General features: G+C 37.4%; 1 protein-coding gene across 2 annotated transcripts in view; it reads left to right on the forward strand.

The window, feature by feature from the left end:
* The window catches only part of kcnh8 (potassium voltage-gated channel, subfamily H (eag-related), member 8), a 90,302-nt gene extending 71,620 nt beyond the window's left edge, over nucleotides 1-18,682 (forward strand). For both annotated transcript variants that reach the window (XM_058752740.1, XM_058752739.1), the window contains exons 9-16: nucleotides 470-669; nucleotides 3,534-3,783; nucleotides 4,621-4,835; nucleotides 5,386-5,424; nucleotides 7,366-7,586; nucleotides 7,719-7,834; nucleotides 9,230-9,285; nucleotides 12,610-18,682. In XM_058752740.1, coding sequence (XP_058608723.1) covers nucleotides 470-669; nucleotides 3,534-3,783; nucleotides 4,621-4,835; nucleotides 5,386-5,424; nucleotides 7,366-7,586; nucleotides 7,719-7,834; nucleotides 9,230-9,285; nucleotides 12,610-13,116 — 1,604 coding nt within the window. In that variant the 3' untranslated portion in view covers nucleotides 13,117-18,682. The remainder of the gene's footprint in view (nucleotides 1-469; nucleotides 670-3,533; nucleotides 3,784-4,620; nucleotides 4,836-5,385; nucleotides 5,425-7,365; nucleotides 7,587-7,718; nucleotides 7,835-9,229; nucleotides 9,286-12,609) is intronic.
* The last annotated feature ends 214 nt before the right edge of the window (nucleotides 18,683-18,896 follow it).

Genomic DNA, 18,896 nt, shown 5'->3' on the forward strand with positions numbered 1-18,896 from the left:
TGCTCCCTTCCCAAACATACAATAATACCCAATTACACACTCCAACACGTATGTACACATTCAATCACCACTTGTGTATTACCAGAGATCTTACAGAGAACAAGTGCCTCTAAAATAAATACACAGGTTGGATTGTTACAGAAATAGAAAGGATCCATAATGAGATTTGTCAGTTATGATTGATTACTCTTTTCTTAACTGATCACTTATAGCACTCATAACAAAAATAATTTTTAAAAACATTTTCACTTTGTAAACATTTTTTTTAAATCAGGCTTAATTTAATATTTTTTTAATGCTATTTATAAGGGACAACAGACTTTTTTTTTTAAAGCTGCATGTAAAAAAGTCATGTTGATGATTTTGAAATTACGTTAATTTTCAACTTTCAAGAGAACTTCCATGACTTGTTAGGTCATTCAGGCTTAATGTACATTCATGCATGTGTGTGTCATTGTGTCTTTGGCAGCGCTGATGCACGCTCTGGTCTTTGGCAACGTGACGGCCATCATCCAACGCATGTACTCGCGCTGGTCCTCTTACCACACACGAACTAAGGACCTGAAGGACTTCATCCGTGTGCACCACTTGCCCCAGAGCCTGAAACAGCGCATGCTGGAGTACTTCCAGACCACCTGGTCTGTCAACAACGGTATCGACTCCAATGAGGTAAACCCCACACTTCAGAGAGTATGACACAGCACAGCTGAATCATTTGACGTTGTGGAATTCCTTACAGCTGGACTGTGCAAGATGATGTGCCAACTTTAGAGCTGATAAAATGTAAAAACTGTAACTTGAATGCAGTGTAAGTCGCTTTGGATAAAAGCGTCTGCTGAATGCATAAATGTAAAATGTAAATGTAAACTTTACCTGCATACAGTGTGCTTCCCCACTGCACTCCGATGTTTCATGTAGTGTTACATATTGGTGCAGGATAAGTGAGTTACATTAAACTTTTAAAGTCACCTCTAAAATCAGTTCTGTCATGACAACTCGCAGAGAGTTTAGCATGGAGATGTATATGACAATGTTAATGTGTTTGGTCTTGGCGGAATAGATGTGCTACGCTGCCGCTGCTGCGGCAGAGCAAGTACCTAGACTTGCTGTGAGCATGTAGGAAATATGAAATAACCCCCATATATAACAAACATGAAATTACCCCATAGCAGATCTATACAGGTGGAGCTGGGGAAGGTGGAGGGTTTCTGAAACACGCTGCCACTGCTACAGCAAGCAATGGCCGAGTGTTTGAATGTTGAGCAGCAAGTTCATTGGCTGCTGATGTGAGAAGAAACCAATCAGCAGTGCCATGTGAATAATGATGTGATTATATCAGATTGAGTTCGCCCTGTGCCATCTAGGGCCCTATTTTAATGATCTAAGTGTGTGTGTAATAAGCAAAATGAATGCGCGTTGTGGACCCATTTTCTATTAATGCGCTCTTTAAATAACAAAAAAAATATTGCGCCATTGACTTTAGACCAGGTTTGAGTTGGTCTATGGCGCAGTCTATTTTCAGTTCCTCAAAATAGCAACGCGCCAATGATGCGCCTGAACACACCTCGTTTTCAGACCAGCTATTTACTATTTAAATGCGGCGCAGGACGGGAAAATGAGAACTGCGTCAGGCTGAAACTAGCAAAAACACTTGTGCCGCATTGCGCAGGGTGTATGATAGGGCCCCTTGAGTTTCATGACAGATTTTTGTATAAATCTTCTATTTAAAAAAATATATAGATAAGCCGATAAAATCAGATCTTCACTCATGTAGTGAGAAATGTATAGCTTAAGGCTTGATTGTGTTTATGGGGTGCAGTCGAACACGTGTTAATGCTTTGTTTAAAAAAAAAAAACATTATTTTTCACATAATTTACCTGTATTCCACACCGCTCTGTCCCTTCTCCTATAAACGTGCTGATCATTTCCTGCTTTTCTATTACCTGGTCCAGTGTGTTGTGATTGGCTAAACCGCTTCTAGTGCATGGCCTCGCCCCCTTTGCTGCATGTTCCCGGGGGCGGGGTTTGTCTGGGTTTGTGATGTCACAAACCTGGGAAGTAACTCGTTATAGTCCCTACGAGCCGCTTTTGTAGGCATTAAAGTGCCAGAATCAGGGATGTGATTTTTCCGTATAAATACGAATTTCCATATTTTCCGACCTGAGTGATTCGCGTAGATCCAAGTTTTTTTTTTTTTTTTTTTATAGGGGGTTGCATGATGATTGAAATCCCGCAAGTGGCCTTAAGCTGTTATAGCTCGCAGCGCCATCTGCAGGACAGTTAAAAGCGTTCGAATGATTCAAAGCACCAAACGCGAGTAGAATCAGCGCTGAAAAGTGTTACTCGACCCGGAGACTTTTTATGAATGGCTGTGAGAATTTGAGATTGCTAGTGCTGTCATAAAATTCGCAACGGTTGTGTAGCTGACACGCTACATGTCTGCTGTTACAGTACTGTTTTTAGTTTCGATTCACTGTTAGTGCTAGTTGCGCTGTGCTTGGTTTAATCCACTTTAATTAGCATTTGGGAACACAACATTCGTCATTAGAAACGTTTATAAATTTGTTGTTGTTTACCAAGAGAAGTTTCAGTGTCACATAATTTTTTTTTTTTTTACTTTATTTTGATCAAATAAATTCTGAAATGTTATTGTTATTTTACTTTCATTTGACTTTTTTTATTGTATTTTAATGCAATAATATAAATTGTATTATTCATTTTGAAGTGATTTATTTGTTAGTGTCTAATGATTATTTAGGATTATTACATCAAAAGCAGAAATAAACAAGTAAAATTTGTTCATTTAAAAATTCTAGTTTGACCCTTGAAAACCAATATTGCTCGATCTCTGATAACCATATTCACATTACATTGTATTTACATAAAAAAAAACATCATGGTATCATCACATTATGGTACTGTAAGTGATGTCCTATAGTGAAGTAACATTCTGAAGCCAAGAGCAAAGCAACAGCCAAGGCAAGTATAATTTAGATAGACAGTTGGACACTCGAGGAGGGAACGACTGCGTGTGCTCCGTCCTTGAGTCTGGGACTTTATTCCGGAGTCAGGAGAGGGAGTGGAAAAAAATGAGATGGAATCTAAACACCTTGCTAAATCACAGATTTATGAATAATAGATGGTGAGGCTGATGGCCGGAGAGCAGAAGACAGAGAGCGAGAGAAAGAGAGAGGGATGTGTGTGCCATGAGTGAAGGGGAGAGTGACAGATGCCATTCAGTCAGGCTGAAGGATGGTTGCATATATGGATGGATGAGCAGAGCAGATGAAGGGTGGCGGAGGGCAGGAATGAGGCATGGCCGGAATACTTCCAGTTTTTGTTTTAAGGGTGAAAACTCATAAAACGGCGTGCTTAATGATTTTAATGCCAGTTTAATGAATGTAATGTGCTGTTACATAAGTTCACACAGAAAATTTCCTCGTAGTGTAAATAAATGTTAATTCCATCCTTCCTTTTTTCCTTTCTCATTTTTTATACCCCTTTTTCTCTTCTTCCTGTCCACTCTCTCCAGCTCTTGAAAGACTTTCCAGATGAGCTGCGTTCGGACATTGCGATGCATCTGAATAAAGAGATCCTAGAGCTGTCTGTCTTCTCCTCTCTGAGCCGTGGATGTCTCCGCTCTCTCTCCCTGCACATAAAGACTTCGTTTTGTGCGCCGGGCGAGTACCTTCTTCGTCAGGGAGATGCTTTACAGGCTCTTTTCTTTGTCTGCTCCGGCTCAATGGAGGTGCTAAAGGACAGCATGGTGCTAGCCATCCTCGGTCAGTTTACACAAACCCACACACAAGCAAACAGTTTTATCTCAGAAAAGCTCAATGTAGTTTTAGTGCGCTGAGGAACTAGAATGAAGGGGAAAAAGACTGCTTCTCATTAAGTGAAGACTTCAGGGCCCATGTGTTCCTACAGTTGCCAACAAAAGCCGCTCTCTGTGATTGGTCACTCTCTCTGTGAGGCTTCACACACACAGCAGGCTCATAGGACGGTGGACCAAATGTGCGAAAAAATATAATCCCCATCATCCTGTTAGGTCCTGCCTGTGTGTGTGTGTATGTGTGTGTTTGTGTTAATATCACCTTATGAGTTCTGACAGGAAAAAACACACTATCTTTCACATCTTTCCCTCACACGCTCTCTCCACCCTGCTGACAGAGGAAGGTCTCTCTGACATTGAGTTCTCGAGAAGGTTCACTTGTGCTAGTTTTTGTGTGTTTACATGCATGTGCGCTTTCTTAAGCAGTATCTCTAAAACAGTGCCCCTAATAGAGCTGTTTGTAGTCCCACAGTGTTAAAATGCTAAACAAATTAGCATTTTCAAGCCATGGCTCCCTTGGGAGATTCCAGTGGGTTTTAAGAATAGCGGTTTCCGATTTATGAATAAAAAAAGGTCTGTGGTTAACGTAACTTGGAAACTTTTTCATGTTTTCAGTCTACTTTATGCATACTCCTAAGGGAACCCATGGCAGATTAGCTTTCCAGTTTAGCCTACATATTGACGCAGACTAAACACGCTTGCAATTTCCTAGTGATATATGACAAAATATTGATGTTTTGTTTTTTGCATCTTCCTCTGTTTGTGTGCTCCTGTGTGACGTGTACAGGTAAAGGCGACCTGATTGGTGCAAACATGTCGGTTGGTGACCGTGTGATAAAGACGAATGCTGACGTGAAGGCTCTGACGTACTGCGACCTGCAGTGCATTAATCTGAGGGGTCTGTATGAGGTGCTCGACCTGTATCCTGAATACTCCCACCGCTTTGTACAGGACATAACACACGACCTCACCTACAACCTGAGAGAGGGACAAGAGAGCCATGTAAGACATTACATGACCATTGTGATGCTGAAATTTCTTGTTCATTTATTTGTTTATAGTTGCTGGAACCCTTAATGCATTTCGGTAAAAGCCTGACCTGATCATAACCTGATTCAGTTTTTTTGATTTCATGGACACAAGATTAATATTGTTTTTGGGATCCACCAAAATATAACACATAATTTATTATATTATAAATATAATTTATTCCTGAGCTGAATTTTCAATTTACTTTAGTCTCATGATTCTTCAGAAATCATTATAACATGCTTTTTTGTTTGCTCAAGAAACATATCTTACTATAAAAGTTTAAAAAATTGCACTGTGTAATATTTTGTGGATACAGTGAAATATATTTTTTCAGGATTCTCTAATGAATAGAAAGTTCAAAAGAACATATTTTTATTTAAATCTATTTTTTTAATATTTTTGTCAATTTAATGTATTCTCACTGAATAAAATGATTAATTTCTTTACAAAAATCTAACTTTCACAAACTTTTGAACAGTAGTGTGCATGCTTACATATTGTCATGTGTCTCACCTTCCAGGTCATATCCAGGATGTCCAGCAAGTCCATGGACACACAGGTGCGTCTTCTCCTCAGCTGTCAATCATTCCGCACTTATCCACTAACAGTGCTGTGTTGACTATAATAGCTTGGGGCTCATTTCCCTAACAATGATCTACCTCCCGCCTCATTTGCCTAATGAGGGAAGCTAAGAACACTACAGCTCTGAAACAGCAGGGAGAGAGAACGAAAAATTGATGATGATGGTGGTGATGATCATCTTCCCCATTCCCTGTCCTTCCATGCCTGAAGCAGTAATCAGGGAGGGAGCGGTGCTAGAGGAAGGGGACAGCGTGTTTAGGGGCGAGGGAGGGGTGAAAGGAGGAGCGGGCGGTTATTGAAGTGCCGGATGACTGACTGCTTTGGGAAACTGCCGCTCTTTCAATTACAGTGTGAGGGAGCCTCAATTATTCAACAGGGAAAATGACCAAATTAGTGTACGAAAAGTGTAATTAATCAGATATATATAGAAGAAGAGAGGGTGAGCGAGATTAAAAGTGAGAGAGATGGGGAATACCCCTCAAGTTTATTCCGTCTCTTTGCTGTTTTACCTCTTGACTTTTCTGCCACCTTTCAGTGGACTGACATTTAAAGTGTTCTATAAATGGAGATTGTTATTTCCTGCCAACGTTGTTGCAGAGTTTCACTGTGTAATTGGCAATGCGCGTGAGAACCGTGAGGTGTAAAGCACAGCAAAACCCATTACACTGACTATTATTGAACGGAAAAGTCGAGCCTTTAGGGTTCGTTCTGACATGATCGCTCTCACTCGTACGACTAGGGGTCAAAGATTATTATGTTATCAAAGCTGCCAGGCCAGTTGTTTTAAATGTCTTGTAGGTCAAGTCTTCTTGAGGTCATTGCTAGCGAGGTCAAAGTTCAAGTGGTAAAACCACTACCATTACATGAGTTTTACCTAAGGACATTCACTTTGTTGTGTTTTTGCTGTTTCATAGCTTTTGTCTAATTGGTCCTTCAGGGAAAGTGTGTAGACTGTTTTTAAGAGTGTTTTCATTTTGTGTGTATGAGTGTGTTTGTGTTTGTGTGTGTGTGCCCCAATGGTACCCGCATTGAAGTCCATACTGAAAACATACTTGTGCATTCTCTATCTATCTATCTATCTATCTATCTATCTATCTATCTATCTATCTATCTATCTATCTATCTATCTATCTGTCTATCTGTCTGTCTGTCTGTCAGACTGTTTTTCTCAGACTTTTGATGCATTAAATAAAAATCTTTCAGATTCATATGCATGTCTTAAAATATGAACTCTATGACTTTTTTAATCATTTGTGTTAGCCAGTAAATCAATTTAAATTTGAGATGTGTACAACATTTAATATTAATATTGATGTGTCCAAAATGATTTTTTTTTCTTATATGCCATTACAGTGATATAAATTTGCCAGTTTATGTTACTTTGGTGTTCTGTTATAATTCTGTATCTTATAATTAATTATAAGGCTTTTTTTATTTTTATTGAATCAAATCATTGAATTGTTAATCAAATCAATTTGCTGTCAACCCAAATAATCACATCCCTAGTATTTATTTGTTTTTATCTCTATAAAAAAACATTTTGCATTATTTAACATTGTTTATTAAATGTGTTCCATCTAAATAAACCATGTCTTTTGAGAGCGAGCATTTAGGTAATTATTTACTGTTTCAATGGATAAGGAGAAGATGGCAAGGAAAATGTGGGACCAATATAAAATTATCTAAATGCCACATAAAAGCCCCTAAATGACTGCTTAGAAAGACATTTTCTAAGGAGCATGCAAGCACTGTCACATTAACTAGATGTTCTTGTTCTGTCACATTAACTAGATCTACTTTTGTTTCATAGTTAATGATGAAAAGTCAGTCTTTTTCTAGTTGAGTCATCCAAGGTTAGTCATCCAACTTTCATCTGGCCTCACACAACCTTAGCGCTACCTCTTCTGTCCAATCACAGATGGAGGGGAGGGGAAATGGAGACGTGATCCAGTGCTATCCACCAATAGCTGAGCATCAAGACGAGGGAGATGATGATGATGAAGATGATCGGATTCAGTTTCTCAGCGGTGGAACCAAACAGAAAACACACATGCAGAAAAATTATCACCAAACCAACAAAAAGCTCCACATTCAGCATACCACTGTCACAAAGCCTGACCTCGCAAATCTCAGCCCAAGGTGTGTGCACGCCCACACATGCATGCATTTAAAAAACATTCAAAGATACAGTATTTTAGTAGACATTTGCTCACTGGTGCATGAAGGACTTTGTGAGAGCAATAAAGTGGATTTCTGTTTGTGTGTGTTCAGGGTTGTGGACGGCACAGAGGACACTGATGGTACAGAAAATTCACACACATTCATATTTTCCTCTGGCCATCAGCACACCGTCAGCGGTGCAACTAATACCACTGCCACCACAGCAGGTTTGTGAGTGAGTGTATGTGCATATGTGTGTGTTAGAAGAGGATGGATGAGTTGATGAATATTGGCAACTTTCGTTTTTATGCCAATATTCCAGGACTGACGCACAACAAAGGATCACTGCATTTCCAGTGTTTATTAATGATGATCTTTTGTTTATCACCTTAAAGGAATAGTTCACCCAAAAAAATGAAAATTTGCTGAAACGGTACTCCCTCTCAGGCTATCCCAAAATGTAGAAGAGTTTGTTTCTTCGTCTGAGCAGATTTGGAGAAATTTAGCTTTACATCACTTGTTCACTATCCCCTGCAATGAATGGGTGCCATCCAGACAGCTGATAAAAACATCACAGTAATCCACAAGTAATCCATATGACACCAGCCCATCAGTTAACGTCTTGTAAAGTGAAAAGCTGTGTGTTTGTAAAGAAAAAAATACATCATTGAGACGTTTCAAGTTTCAAGCCAAAATTCCAACCCATAATCCATATTAACAATTCCTCCAGTGAAAAAGTCTTCTCACATCAAAATCCACTGACATTAGTTTTGGACTGTTTTCACATGTAAATGGTACTTGATCTCTAACTATTTCTCTCCTGATTCAGGTGAGACGACTTTTTCATTGGGGAAAGCAATATTATAAATAGAGCACTTGTATTTTAGCTTGAAGCAATGTTTGAAGTTAAAAATCTTTTGATGATGAATTTGTTTTTTCAAACATTTATTTTCACTTCACAAGAGGTACTGGAGTCATGTGGATTACTTGTGGATGTATTGTTTTTATTAGCTGTTTGAGCTCTAATTCTGACGGCACCCATTGACTGAACAAGTGATGAAATGCTAAATCTGTTCCAGTAAAGAAACAAATCATCTACATCTTGGATGACCTGAGGGTGAATAAATCTTTAGCAAATTTAGATTTTTGGGTGAACTTTTCCTTTAAAGGAATAGGTCACCCACAGCTTGTGTTGTTTTATATCTGTATGATTTTTCTGTAAAACACAAATGTCTAAGCTGTTCCTTCCCTCTTATTTACAGATATTCATTGGTTCTCGTATGTCAGTGTAAATGAAAAATTGAAGACTGCTTTTCTTGAATTTTGGTCTTTTCCACACACAAAGATGTTCAGAAGACTGTCCTTTATCTGTTTTGGATCTTGTCATTTTGAATCAGTTTATTTTCATACAAAAAAGGCAGCTTAGAAATTTTGCAAAATACCTCATTTTTTGTTTCTTGGAAGAAAGAAAATCATACTGGTCTTGAAAGACATGAGTGTGAGTGGTGACAGAATTTTCATTTCTGTGGTGAACTCTTCCTTGAAGTCTTTGTAATGAGTTTTCACTGGAAGTTCTGTCAGTGTTAGGCAGTTGGACATAATTGTTTTTTTTCTCTGTGCAGAATTAGCAGCTAATTCAGAGGACACCAAAGGACAGCTACGCCACCTTAACCAAGAGGTAAATGATTTTTGTGTTTAATCTCTGTCAGTCTTATATCATTTTTTGCTGTGTAATTTAATTGTAGGTCTGCACTTACAATTTATTTGGAAAGTGTGGGTTTTATGGGTGATAACTCTGCAGTAAATGTGAGTACTGACAGATCGAAACCAGCGCAGCTCAGGTGAGCTCCTGGTGCCAGGTACGCACAAGCCATATGGCGGGATGCTGCGAGAGAGGAGAAGGGGATGTTATTCAAACACTAGAGGACATAAAACTCATTAGAAGAGGAAAGTGGGACTGGCCCCATGATGATGGAAGAGAACATTCCAACATTCCAGATTTCCACAACGCCCTTGAACCCACCGCATGTGGTTTCTCACGAATTGTACATGTACATGATTCTGTTTATTATTATTATTCATTATATAAAAAAATATATTATTAAATTAATATATAATACAGTTTTTATAAATACATTTTAAAGCACGCAATACATGGAACATTTTTGAGCAATTGCACAAATTAATCATCAAATCTGTTTTGTGAACTGTTTCACGAACAGTTCTATAGAATTGATTTAACATGAATCTATTTTTAAATCAAAATTAATCCCCTAACTACACAACTTCTTGTAACTACTGTAAATGTTTTGTTTTCATCATTGAAGGGCTTTGTCAGGCCATCTCATCACAAGGTCCTACTGGTCACTCACATAAAAGTGCAGTGAATACATTACATTTTTAATATTAATTGAATATTATCATTAAAATTAACTGAACGTGAATGTTTAATAAGAAAATCCATCAGGATTTAGCAGTCTTACTGTCAGTCTGGCTTGAAGATTTTGATGTATTTTTCCATGTTTTTCCCCAGTGTAATATATTCTCACAATCCTAAATTAACTATTTAATTACCGCTGCAGTTTTTATCACATAATTGTGTCCAGATCGGACACTCACAGAGAACTGTAGCTCAGCTGAGTATTGGCGTGGGTATATAAATCCATATGACAACCCACAGTCTTGATTGTCAGCCCACGGCTTTGACATGAGGCTTTTGACATGTAATGTCGTGAGAGGGACGCCCTGCTGCTGAGCCCTTTCCTCATTTTTTCCTCTCCATCTCTGTTTCTGTCTCTTGTATCTCACTATATATTTTTGACAGCCGGCCTCTCAGCAGGATTTTGTTGTAATCCATGCTTGATTCGGTCTACCAAGAGGATGAGTGCTCTCTTCCTGTTGTCCCTTCCTGTTTAAAGCTGTTGTCTTGTACCTCCCTGCCACTGATGGCATTTATGGATCATTACCCAATTAACCTCATTATTTGGTATTATCACTTGTTGGCACGAATCTGAGGGTGACTGCCAAATCGGTGTCCATCTGAATCTGGATCATCTGTGCTGTGTTCTGGACCGTCACGAACATTATTACTCTGAGCTTATTAGGGGATGTGTATAGAGCACAAACAGTGCAAGAAGATACACAGGACGAGTAATTATGGGAATCCAAATTGAATTTAGTGAGCTGTGGTTACCTCGTGAAGTGTTAGTGCACTTCTAGAAAAATCAGTTGGAGAAATCGTAATGCTGGTGGCTTTATGAATGGAAATTGCTTTTCTGGTGCAAGACCTAATCAACTTTTTGAAACTGTTTTATTCGGAGTAGCCTGAAAAATGCATTAGGTTTTAGCATAGTATGAGCATAGCATAGTCAAATTTATCTATAAATTAGAACGTATTTATTCATTTATTTGTTGTTGTATTTAATATAGATGAATTTGTTCAGGTTTTATACTTTGCACCCAGATTAAAAACAACAACAAGGGAAAGAAAGTATTCACATAGATCCTGTGTGAAATCATCAGGATCTACACCAGGGACAAGTAATGATCTTTCTTAAGAGAGAACCCAAAAATAACTAAATATCAATAGTCAACAACAAACAATGATGTCCCATGGGACCTAAATAAATAACGCCTCAGTTTCACCTGAAAGCTGCTGGCTCTAGCAGACAATGACAGATGGGGGGACGCAGAGGGACAACCCATGCCCTCAGAAGATCAAACTGTTCTGTTGCTGTGGGGAATTGTTTTCATTTGGCATTTTTCTTGCTTGTTGCACCCCTTTCTGAAAATACTTAATAGGTCATCATATACTGGATTATACATTACAAATGTTTAGAATTGCAGATTCATATACCAATATGCTTTTCATGCCAGATTCCAGTATCTCTTAAACATCTTTTATTAAATTGTGATAAGTTCTCTTAGTAAATTATATTGCATTGCAAGCACAAATTTTTTTTTAACAGTCACCTCTGAATTCTGTCTAAATAAAGCGAACTTAAAAAACAAGTTTTTAAATTGCTGTTTTAAAATTAGTCTAACTTGTTACTCTGCATGAAGAAAGCCAAGAAAGCTTGCATGGCATTAAAACATCAACCATCCAAACCAATTAAAAATTCATGTTGTGCATGCAGGACACGCAAAGAGTCTTAATAAGCTGCAGCTATTGTGCTGCTTGAATCATGAATATTTACTTTACTGTAAAAATGTTTACTGTAAAACTTAAATTTTTTGCAGTAGTCATCAAATTAATGCAAGATTCATTTTTTTTTCTTTTTACAATTAATGCAATATACATGGTAATTCATCAAATTGACTGATGTAATGTAAAAAATGGTCAAACAATTTTTAAATGAACAAATAAATGTGTGCAGCACGTTTCAAGTACTACTAAATACTGGAATATTTTTATTATTTTATTTATTTATTTATTTTGATATTTTTATGAACATTACTTGCAAACGTCTGTGAATGCATCAAAATAATTGTCATAACATTGCATTGTGTAATGTTATATTGTAAAGAGAAATTAAATTAATTAAAATGACCTTTTTTAACAAATCGAAAAATAATGATTTAAAAAAAAAAAAAAAAAAAGACTAAAATACACATTTTTGTAACTGACAAAAAATCATTTGATTTCCAAAAGATGACATTGATACTGAAAATCGCAGTAGCCTCAGTCAGTGATTCTCTATTATATGAAGAAAGTGTATCACAGTAATATACTGTTTTTATAATCCACCACTACTGCTCAGCATTCTTCTATTAATGAAACACTGACTGTTTCATTAATCATGTGCTGAAAAACATTAATCATATCATGTGCTCTGCCCTAAATACCCACTTTAAATACTTTTGCTTTTGTACATTCATTTATAGTCATGAACTAATGAATCTGTTTAATATACTTGTTATGGATCCCTAATGACAAAACACAAACATCTTTGCTTCCTAATGTCTGTAAAGGTCAAATGTGACACCTTTGTATGTCTTACAGGTGAACTCTCTCGGACGGGAGGTGGCTGAGCTGGGACGAGTCATGCGGAGTCTTGCCTTTCTCATCGAATCCATGATGGCCTCTCCTCAAACCCCAGGTGTCTGTACATCCACATTTACCTCGGGACATCCTTCACCTCCCATCCCCTTCCCGAGCCAGGGTTCTTCTTGGACCAGCCCTCTTTTTTCTTCACCGATGCACCCTGGAATACATCCAGGAGGACTTGTATCCCATCCGCTCAGACCACAAGAACTGCAGCTGGTCTGCCCCACCACATCTCCCGGTTCCTTTTCCATCACACTTTCCCCATCCCCCAATACAGACAGATTCAGAGAGCCATTATTGACCCTTTCGCCGCACAGCACAGTCGCTCGGACCCGCTCGCAGAGCCTGGAGACGCCTCTTCCGCAGCATCACCAACACATCTCACACACCCCTGGAACTTTACCCAGAGCTGGACAGCCATCGCTGGGAGAAGGGGAGGATCTCAGGTCCCTGGGTTTGTAGCAGTCAACCATTAAAACGGACAAGTTCCACTGGAATCTGCGTGTTTACCTGGACTCAGGTCTGGACTGATAAGATAAGTGGTACACGCACTGCCAAAGCCATGGAGCAATGGTTCCTTCGAAAATATATGTGTTTACCATCTCAGTTTTTAAGATAATCTCACTAATGGCATGTCTTTCAATGCTAGAAACTAAAGGGATATCTCTAATCAGGAAAACTAGTTGGAACAGCAGAAAGTTTAACCTACCAAAAGTAAAACAAACTGTTTGTGATTCAGATTCAACCCACATTTCATGTTGACAGCATTCATTATACATCCAAATACTGTTCATATTAAGCCAGTTGCATACAGCCACTATGTTAAGACTGTGTCAGTTATTCATTCATAGTAGAGCAATTTACCTTTTATGTAACTGACTTAAAGAAATATCTGTCAAAGTTTTACCAAACTTTTAATTTATTCTAATCATCAATACCTACATAAAGTCCCTCACAAGAGTTCTGTGCAATGAAAAGTTACACTTTATCAACACCATCTAGAACATGCTGTCAGTTATCAGTTTGACAGTGGTCCTCAGGTTCTACGTTGCAATTATATTAATGCAATTCCAATGGCTTTCTATAGAATAGGCACTAAAGTACACACTGTTTTTCTGAAAACTTGTCCAAAATTGCCATAATGTCACTATTCTCATAGCACCAGTTATAAGGAGGAAACATTAGGGATGCACCGATACCACTTTTTCCAGTACTCACCCGATACCGATGCTTTTATTTTTGGTACTTGCTGCTACCGAGTACCAATACCGATATTTTCTTTGCATTTGTAAATTTTTTAAATATTGACTACAGAAACCAAAAGAGTATGTATAATGTTAATTGATTAACTTAATTTATCAAATAGATACAGTCAAACAAAAATTATTCAGACACCTTCAACATTTCTCACATTATCACAGTTTATTTGCTATAGTTTATGGTAGTTAATGGACAGCTGTTAGTATAACAATATTTACACAACTATCAATACTTTTTCAACCCTTGGCCTTAATGACAGCCTGTAGTCTCCTGGGCATGCTGTCAACCAGGTTCATGCAAACCTGAACTTTCCAAATTTGTATCAGTTTTATTGGTAGTCAACTGTATGAAGAATTTTTGGGTATAATATGTCACAGTTTACTTTATTTTGCTATCCTCACTTTCATAAATGAACTAGTGTCCTGCACCCACTAGTTCGAAAATATATCGAACTATTGCTGTGTATTTTCATAAATGAACTAGTGTCCTACAACCACTAGTAAAAAATATCCAAAAATTATATTTGGTCCCTGAATAATATTTGGTTTGACTGAATATCCTTCGGTTATTTTCACACTTAATTATGCACATTAAAATGTATTTTACAAGTTTTTTGTTACTTTCACTGGTCTTTTTTTTTATTATTATTTTTTTTGCTCTATGGTACATAATCTTTAATTTAATAGCATTATAGCTGCTCCATTGCAGCGGCTCAGTACTGTAATCACGCGTTTTGGTGTAATAATGCAGGGAACACTCGTTTTAAATCTCTTAATTGTGATATTTCCAGAAATAGAAGTTGCGTTTTCTCTTTTTTTCTTCATTTGAAATGCTGCGATTTATATTCCAAAGCCACTCATATAATGCAGAAACACTCATGAAGCAAGCAAAACACACGCAACACACGCACGTATTTGTACTGGTGCAGAATGAGAGGGACAATACAGGACAGCCTAGCGCATTTCACACAGGCTGCTAGTTTCACTTTCGCCAGAAAGTCGTGTATGCTTATAAGGTTGAAAATAAATTGTTTATAGTGAATGCCCCTATAAATTGTCTTATATTTACAATTTAGTTTTAATCCTAATGATGCAAACATCAATAAAGATCACACAACAGAAGTGTGCGCGCTCTCTCTCTCTCTCTCTCTCTCTCTCTCTCTCTCCCCCTCCCTCCCGTTAAGTAACTTGTGCATTGTTTTACTTACTTGTTTTTGACGTATCTGACCGAACTCCAAACTTTCCAGTGATGTCTGTGAGAAAGGGATATTCACTCGACGAGCTCGCGCCTCTGCGCCTCCGCGCGCTCAATCCACTCAGCGTGCTTTGCTTATCAACTCACGCACATCAGTTATAGGTGTTAATACTGAATGTTTAACATTATTCATTGCATACATCTGCTTCGTAGACATCCTTAGTCTCTAATAACTCTAATATCATTCTGCTGCCTGTTGTTGATGTTTCTTTGTCTGAATATGGCACTTATCACATGCTGTGTGGTATCGGCGTTTGGTATCGGGGCATTTTTTAACCAGTACGAGTACAGGAGCTCAGTATCGGTGCATCCCTAGAAAACATATAAGAATTATGTTGGTAATATAATCAGATGTTAACAAACTTATTTTCAACTTGGAACATTCCTTCACACACTGTACTTCTAAGAATTTTATGGAAACACCGTGATTGAAAAGATAGGAAATAAAATTCGCATTCTGAGTAGTAAAAGGAGAAGACTGAAGAGACTCCCCTATTCAGTGAGCCAAATGATTTATATTAGAAAATCAGCTCTTTAATCAGATTCTTAAAAGTATGAGTTCTTCTAATCAAGCTGTGCAGTGCTTGATAACTGACTTTATCTTCTAATTTAGTCAGATTAGCCCTGTATAGTGTAAAAATGCATTGTATCTGCTATGTTTAACAAACTTAACTAGTTGATGGGTTGTCTAAAAAACGAGTCAGTCTAAAATAAGCATTGCATAATTAATAATAGTCATGTCATTTCCACTGAATACTAATCAGACTAGTTAGGCATGTAAAATGCTTAAAAATCTGTCAGCGATAAACTGACAAATATTTAGTATATAACTAATAACTAACCTTAGTTAATAACTAACCTTTAATTGCACAAAACTATCATTGTCCTCACATAAAAAGAAGATGGATTATGCACAATAACAGGAACATTGCGCACAGCAAGCAATCTGAAGTTTGACAGTAATTGTCTTGGAATTTATTGTTGAAGGTTGTGAATTAGTTACAAAAGCGGTGCTTTGATGACTGTAGCGATGAGGTTTTAAAAGGGATGAATTTAGAAACTTAGAGAGGGCTGTATGCTGGACAGGTAACTTGTTAGATTTTTTGCATGCTAAATTACAGCATGATGACAGCATGCTAAAAGCCTTTGAGAAGCTGCATCCCCTTTTAAACGCCACTGCTGATGCTAATCACAGAAACGGATAATGCTTTTCATATGATTTGTTAAAATTAGTTAATGCATTTGGTATAATCAACTAATATTGACAGCATTTATTGTTCATCATATATTTATTAATGTTAATTTGTGAATATATTTTACTTCATATTCATATATAATACAACAATTAACATATTTTTACAATTTTGTAACAGTGTTGTTGATGCTTGAACTTAAATTTAAAACTATTATAAATGATTGATGAAAATAGAAACAAAATTAGAAATACTGCCTTGAAAAATGACAAACTAAATAAAAATAAGAAATAATGCTAAATTCTTAATATTAAAAAACACATAAAATGACAAAAGCACAAAAACATTACTAAAACTTTAAAATGAAAATAAAAATAAATTAGAACTAAATTCTAAATATGAAACAGAACTTAACAAAAATAGCAAAAGCACATAACATTACTAAACTTAAAATTAGAAAACGTAATTAATTAAATCTGAATTAATTCAGATTGAATGAACTAAATATGAAATAGAACCTAATACAAATAACAAAAAGTCCATTACAAACCGACTAAAACTTAAACTAAAATTAAAATATAATAAAAGCCCATTCAATACAATAATAAATACTATAATAGAATTTGCTGCTCATGTGACCAGAAATTGAAATGACTTCGGGTGGCTTCACATCACTTGCAGTGTGAACATCTCGTAAACTCCATAATCAACTTCAACAAGACAAGACTGATTGTTTGCTTTACATTAAAACTATTATAAACCACAAATGCTCACTTTAAAGTTTTCCAGGATATCCCTTTAGTTTCTTTGTATTTGTTGTTTTTAATTGCATGACTTCTGAAGAGGGTGGAGAGTATACCCTTGCAGTAGGTTGTAGAGATGCCATGTAGGGTTGTGCAGTAGACACCATAGAAGCATGAAGGTCATCTTGACACACACTGTCTCTCCTCTGTGTTCTCCTCCGCTTGGCCCTCAGGGCAGGAGGGAGGAACAGCAGGGACGAGTCTTACACAATGTGCGGACGCTGTATGAGAGTGCATGTACTTGTGCGTTCAGCGGGGAAACAGGGTTATAATACTGTAGCCATGTACTAAAGGGGTATTTGTGGCAGAGGTTTCTGAAGGAATGGGATCTGGGGCATGAGGGAGGGGTGCTCAAACGCTGGAGTTTATTATTAGTCGAAGTTGAATTGACATGGGGAAGGGGGGTTTCTGTTTGCTTGCTCTTTAGGACTGGTCTTGGGGGATTGGTTGCCGGTGGCAAAGTGGCCCCTGCTGTCAATCGTCTCTCCCTGGCACAGATGTGGTCTGTCTGCTTTGCCTGTCTCCCTCTCTTTCTCTGCTCACTTTCCTTCCATTTCACAGTCTTAATCTGGGAGCGTATTGCAAACCTCCTACTCCTGTTTTCACCATTGACCTTACTTAGTCATTCATTTTAAAGGGATGCTTCACCCAGATATGAATATTGTGTCAATATTTACTCGCCCTCACGTCCTTCCAAACCTGTGTGACTTACTTTCTTTGGCGGAGCACTCAAAAAATAGTTTTTTGAGAATGTTTAAGCTGTCGTGTGTTCTTTCGTATGAAGAACAGACAAATATTAGCTTTTTACAGTGTGGGACGATGTAAGAGTGTGTAGATGATGCCAGAATTTATTTTGTGCTGAACTGTCCATGTTAACTGTTCAACTCTTATCCTATATGCATTCTGTATGTATCATCCTGTCTCTTTTATCCTCCTATTGGAAACTGCATGTCAGACTTTATATTTCCTTGTCGCTGTAAAGGGTGACTGATATAGCCAATACCGTATTTATTCTACTTGACATTTCAGGTATAATAACATGACATTTTCAGACTTTTTATATAATGTATAATCTAAACCGGCCACCAAAAGTCTTCATCACTGCTTTGAGTCAGCTTGATATTTCCTCCCACAATTCAGGACAGACTGTGTCTTCTTGCCCCTTCCTGCAGAACTCCTCCTCTCCATCCCTCTGCCAGTCACGGGACGCCGATATGCCAAGCTTGAGCATAGGGGTTTACATTTTTATATTTCTATGAATGTATCTCAACTAAAGGTGTATTTTTGTACCTCTAAAAACAAAGGACAGCTTCTGGATTCGTGAATAGACTGCTGGGAATGGATGCAATATGTTTGGCTACCGGAGGAATTGTGGGAATCATATTCCAATGCAACAATGAATCTCGGATGGCTCTGTGAAACTCTCCTCTCTCCAATACTACCGGGAATGTAATCACGTTATTTAAATTCTTTTTGTTTTGATATTATTAGTGAAAAACCTGTAATGCAAATAAATGACTACAGCTATTGGATTAAGGCAGATGTATTGTCTACTGTTGTTCTGCCACAGATGTATATCATTGGAGAGGCTGATGCCAAGCTAAAATCACCGCCTCTGACCTTTTTTCCCAAATGTAATGTTTAACATATCAATAAGTTAACACAAACTATATATTAACATTTTCTTTCATTTAAATTAAGTATCATTAAAGATGCTCCACACCAAAATGAA

The sequence above is a fragment of the Onychostoma macrolepis genome, chromosome 19 (assembly GCF_012432095.1).
Source record: "Onychostoma macrolepis isolate SWU-2019 chromosome 19, ASM1243209v1, whole genome shotgun sequence".
NCBI classification, from domain to species: Eukaryota; Metazoa; Chordata; class Actinopteri; order Cypriniformes; family Cyprinidae; genus Onychostoma; species Onychostoma macrolepis.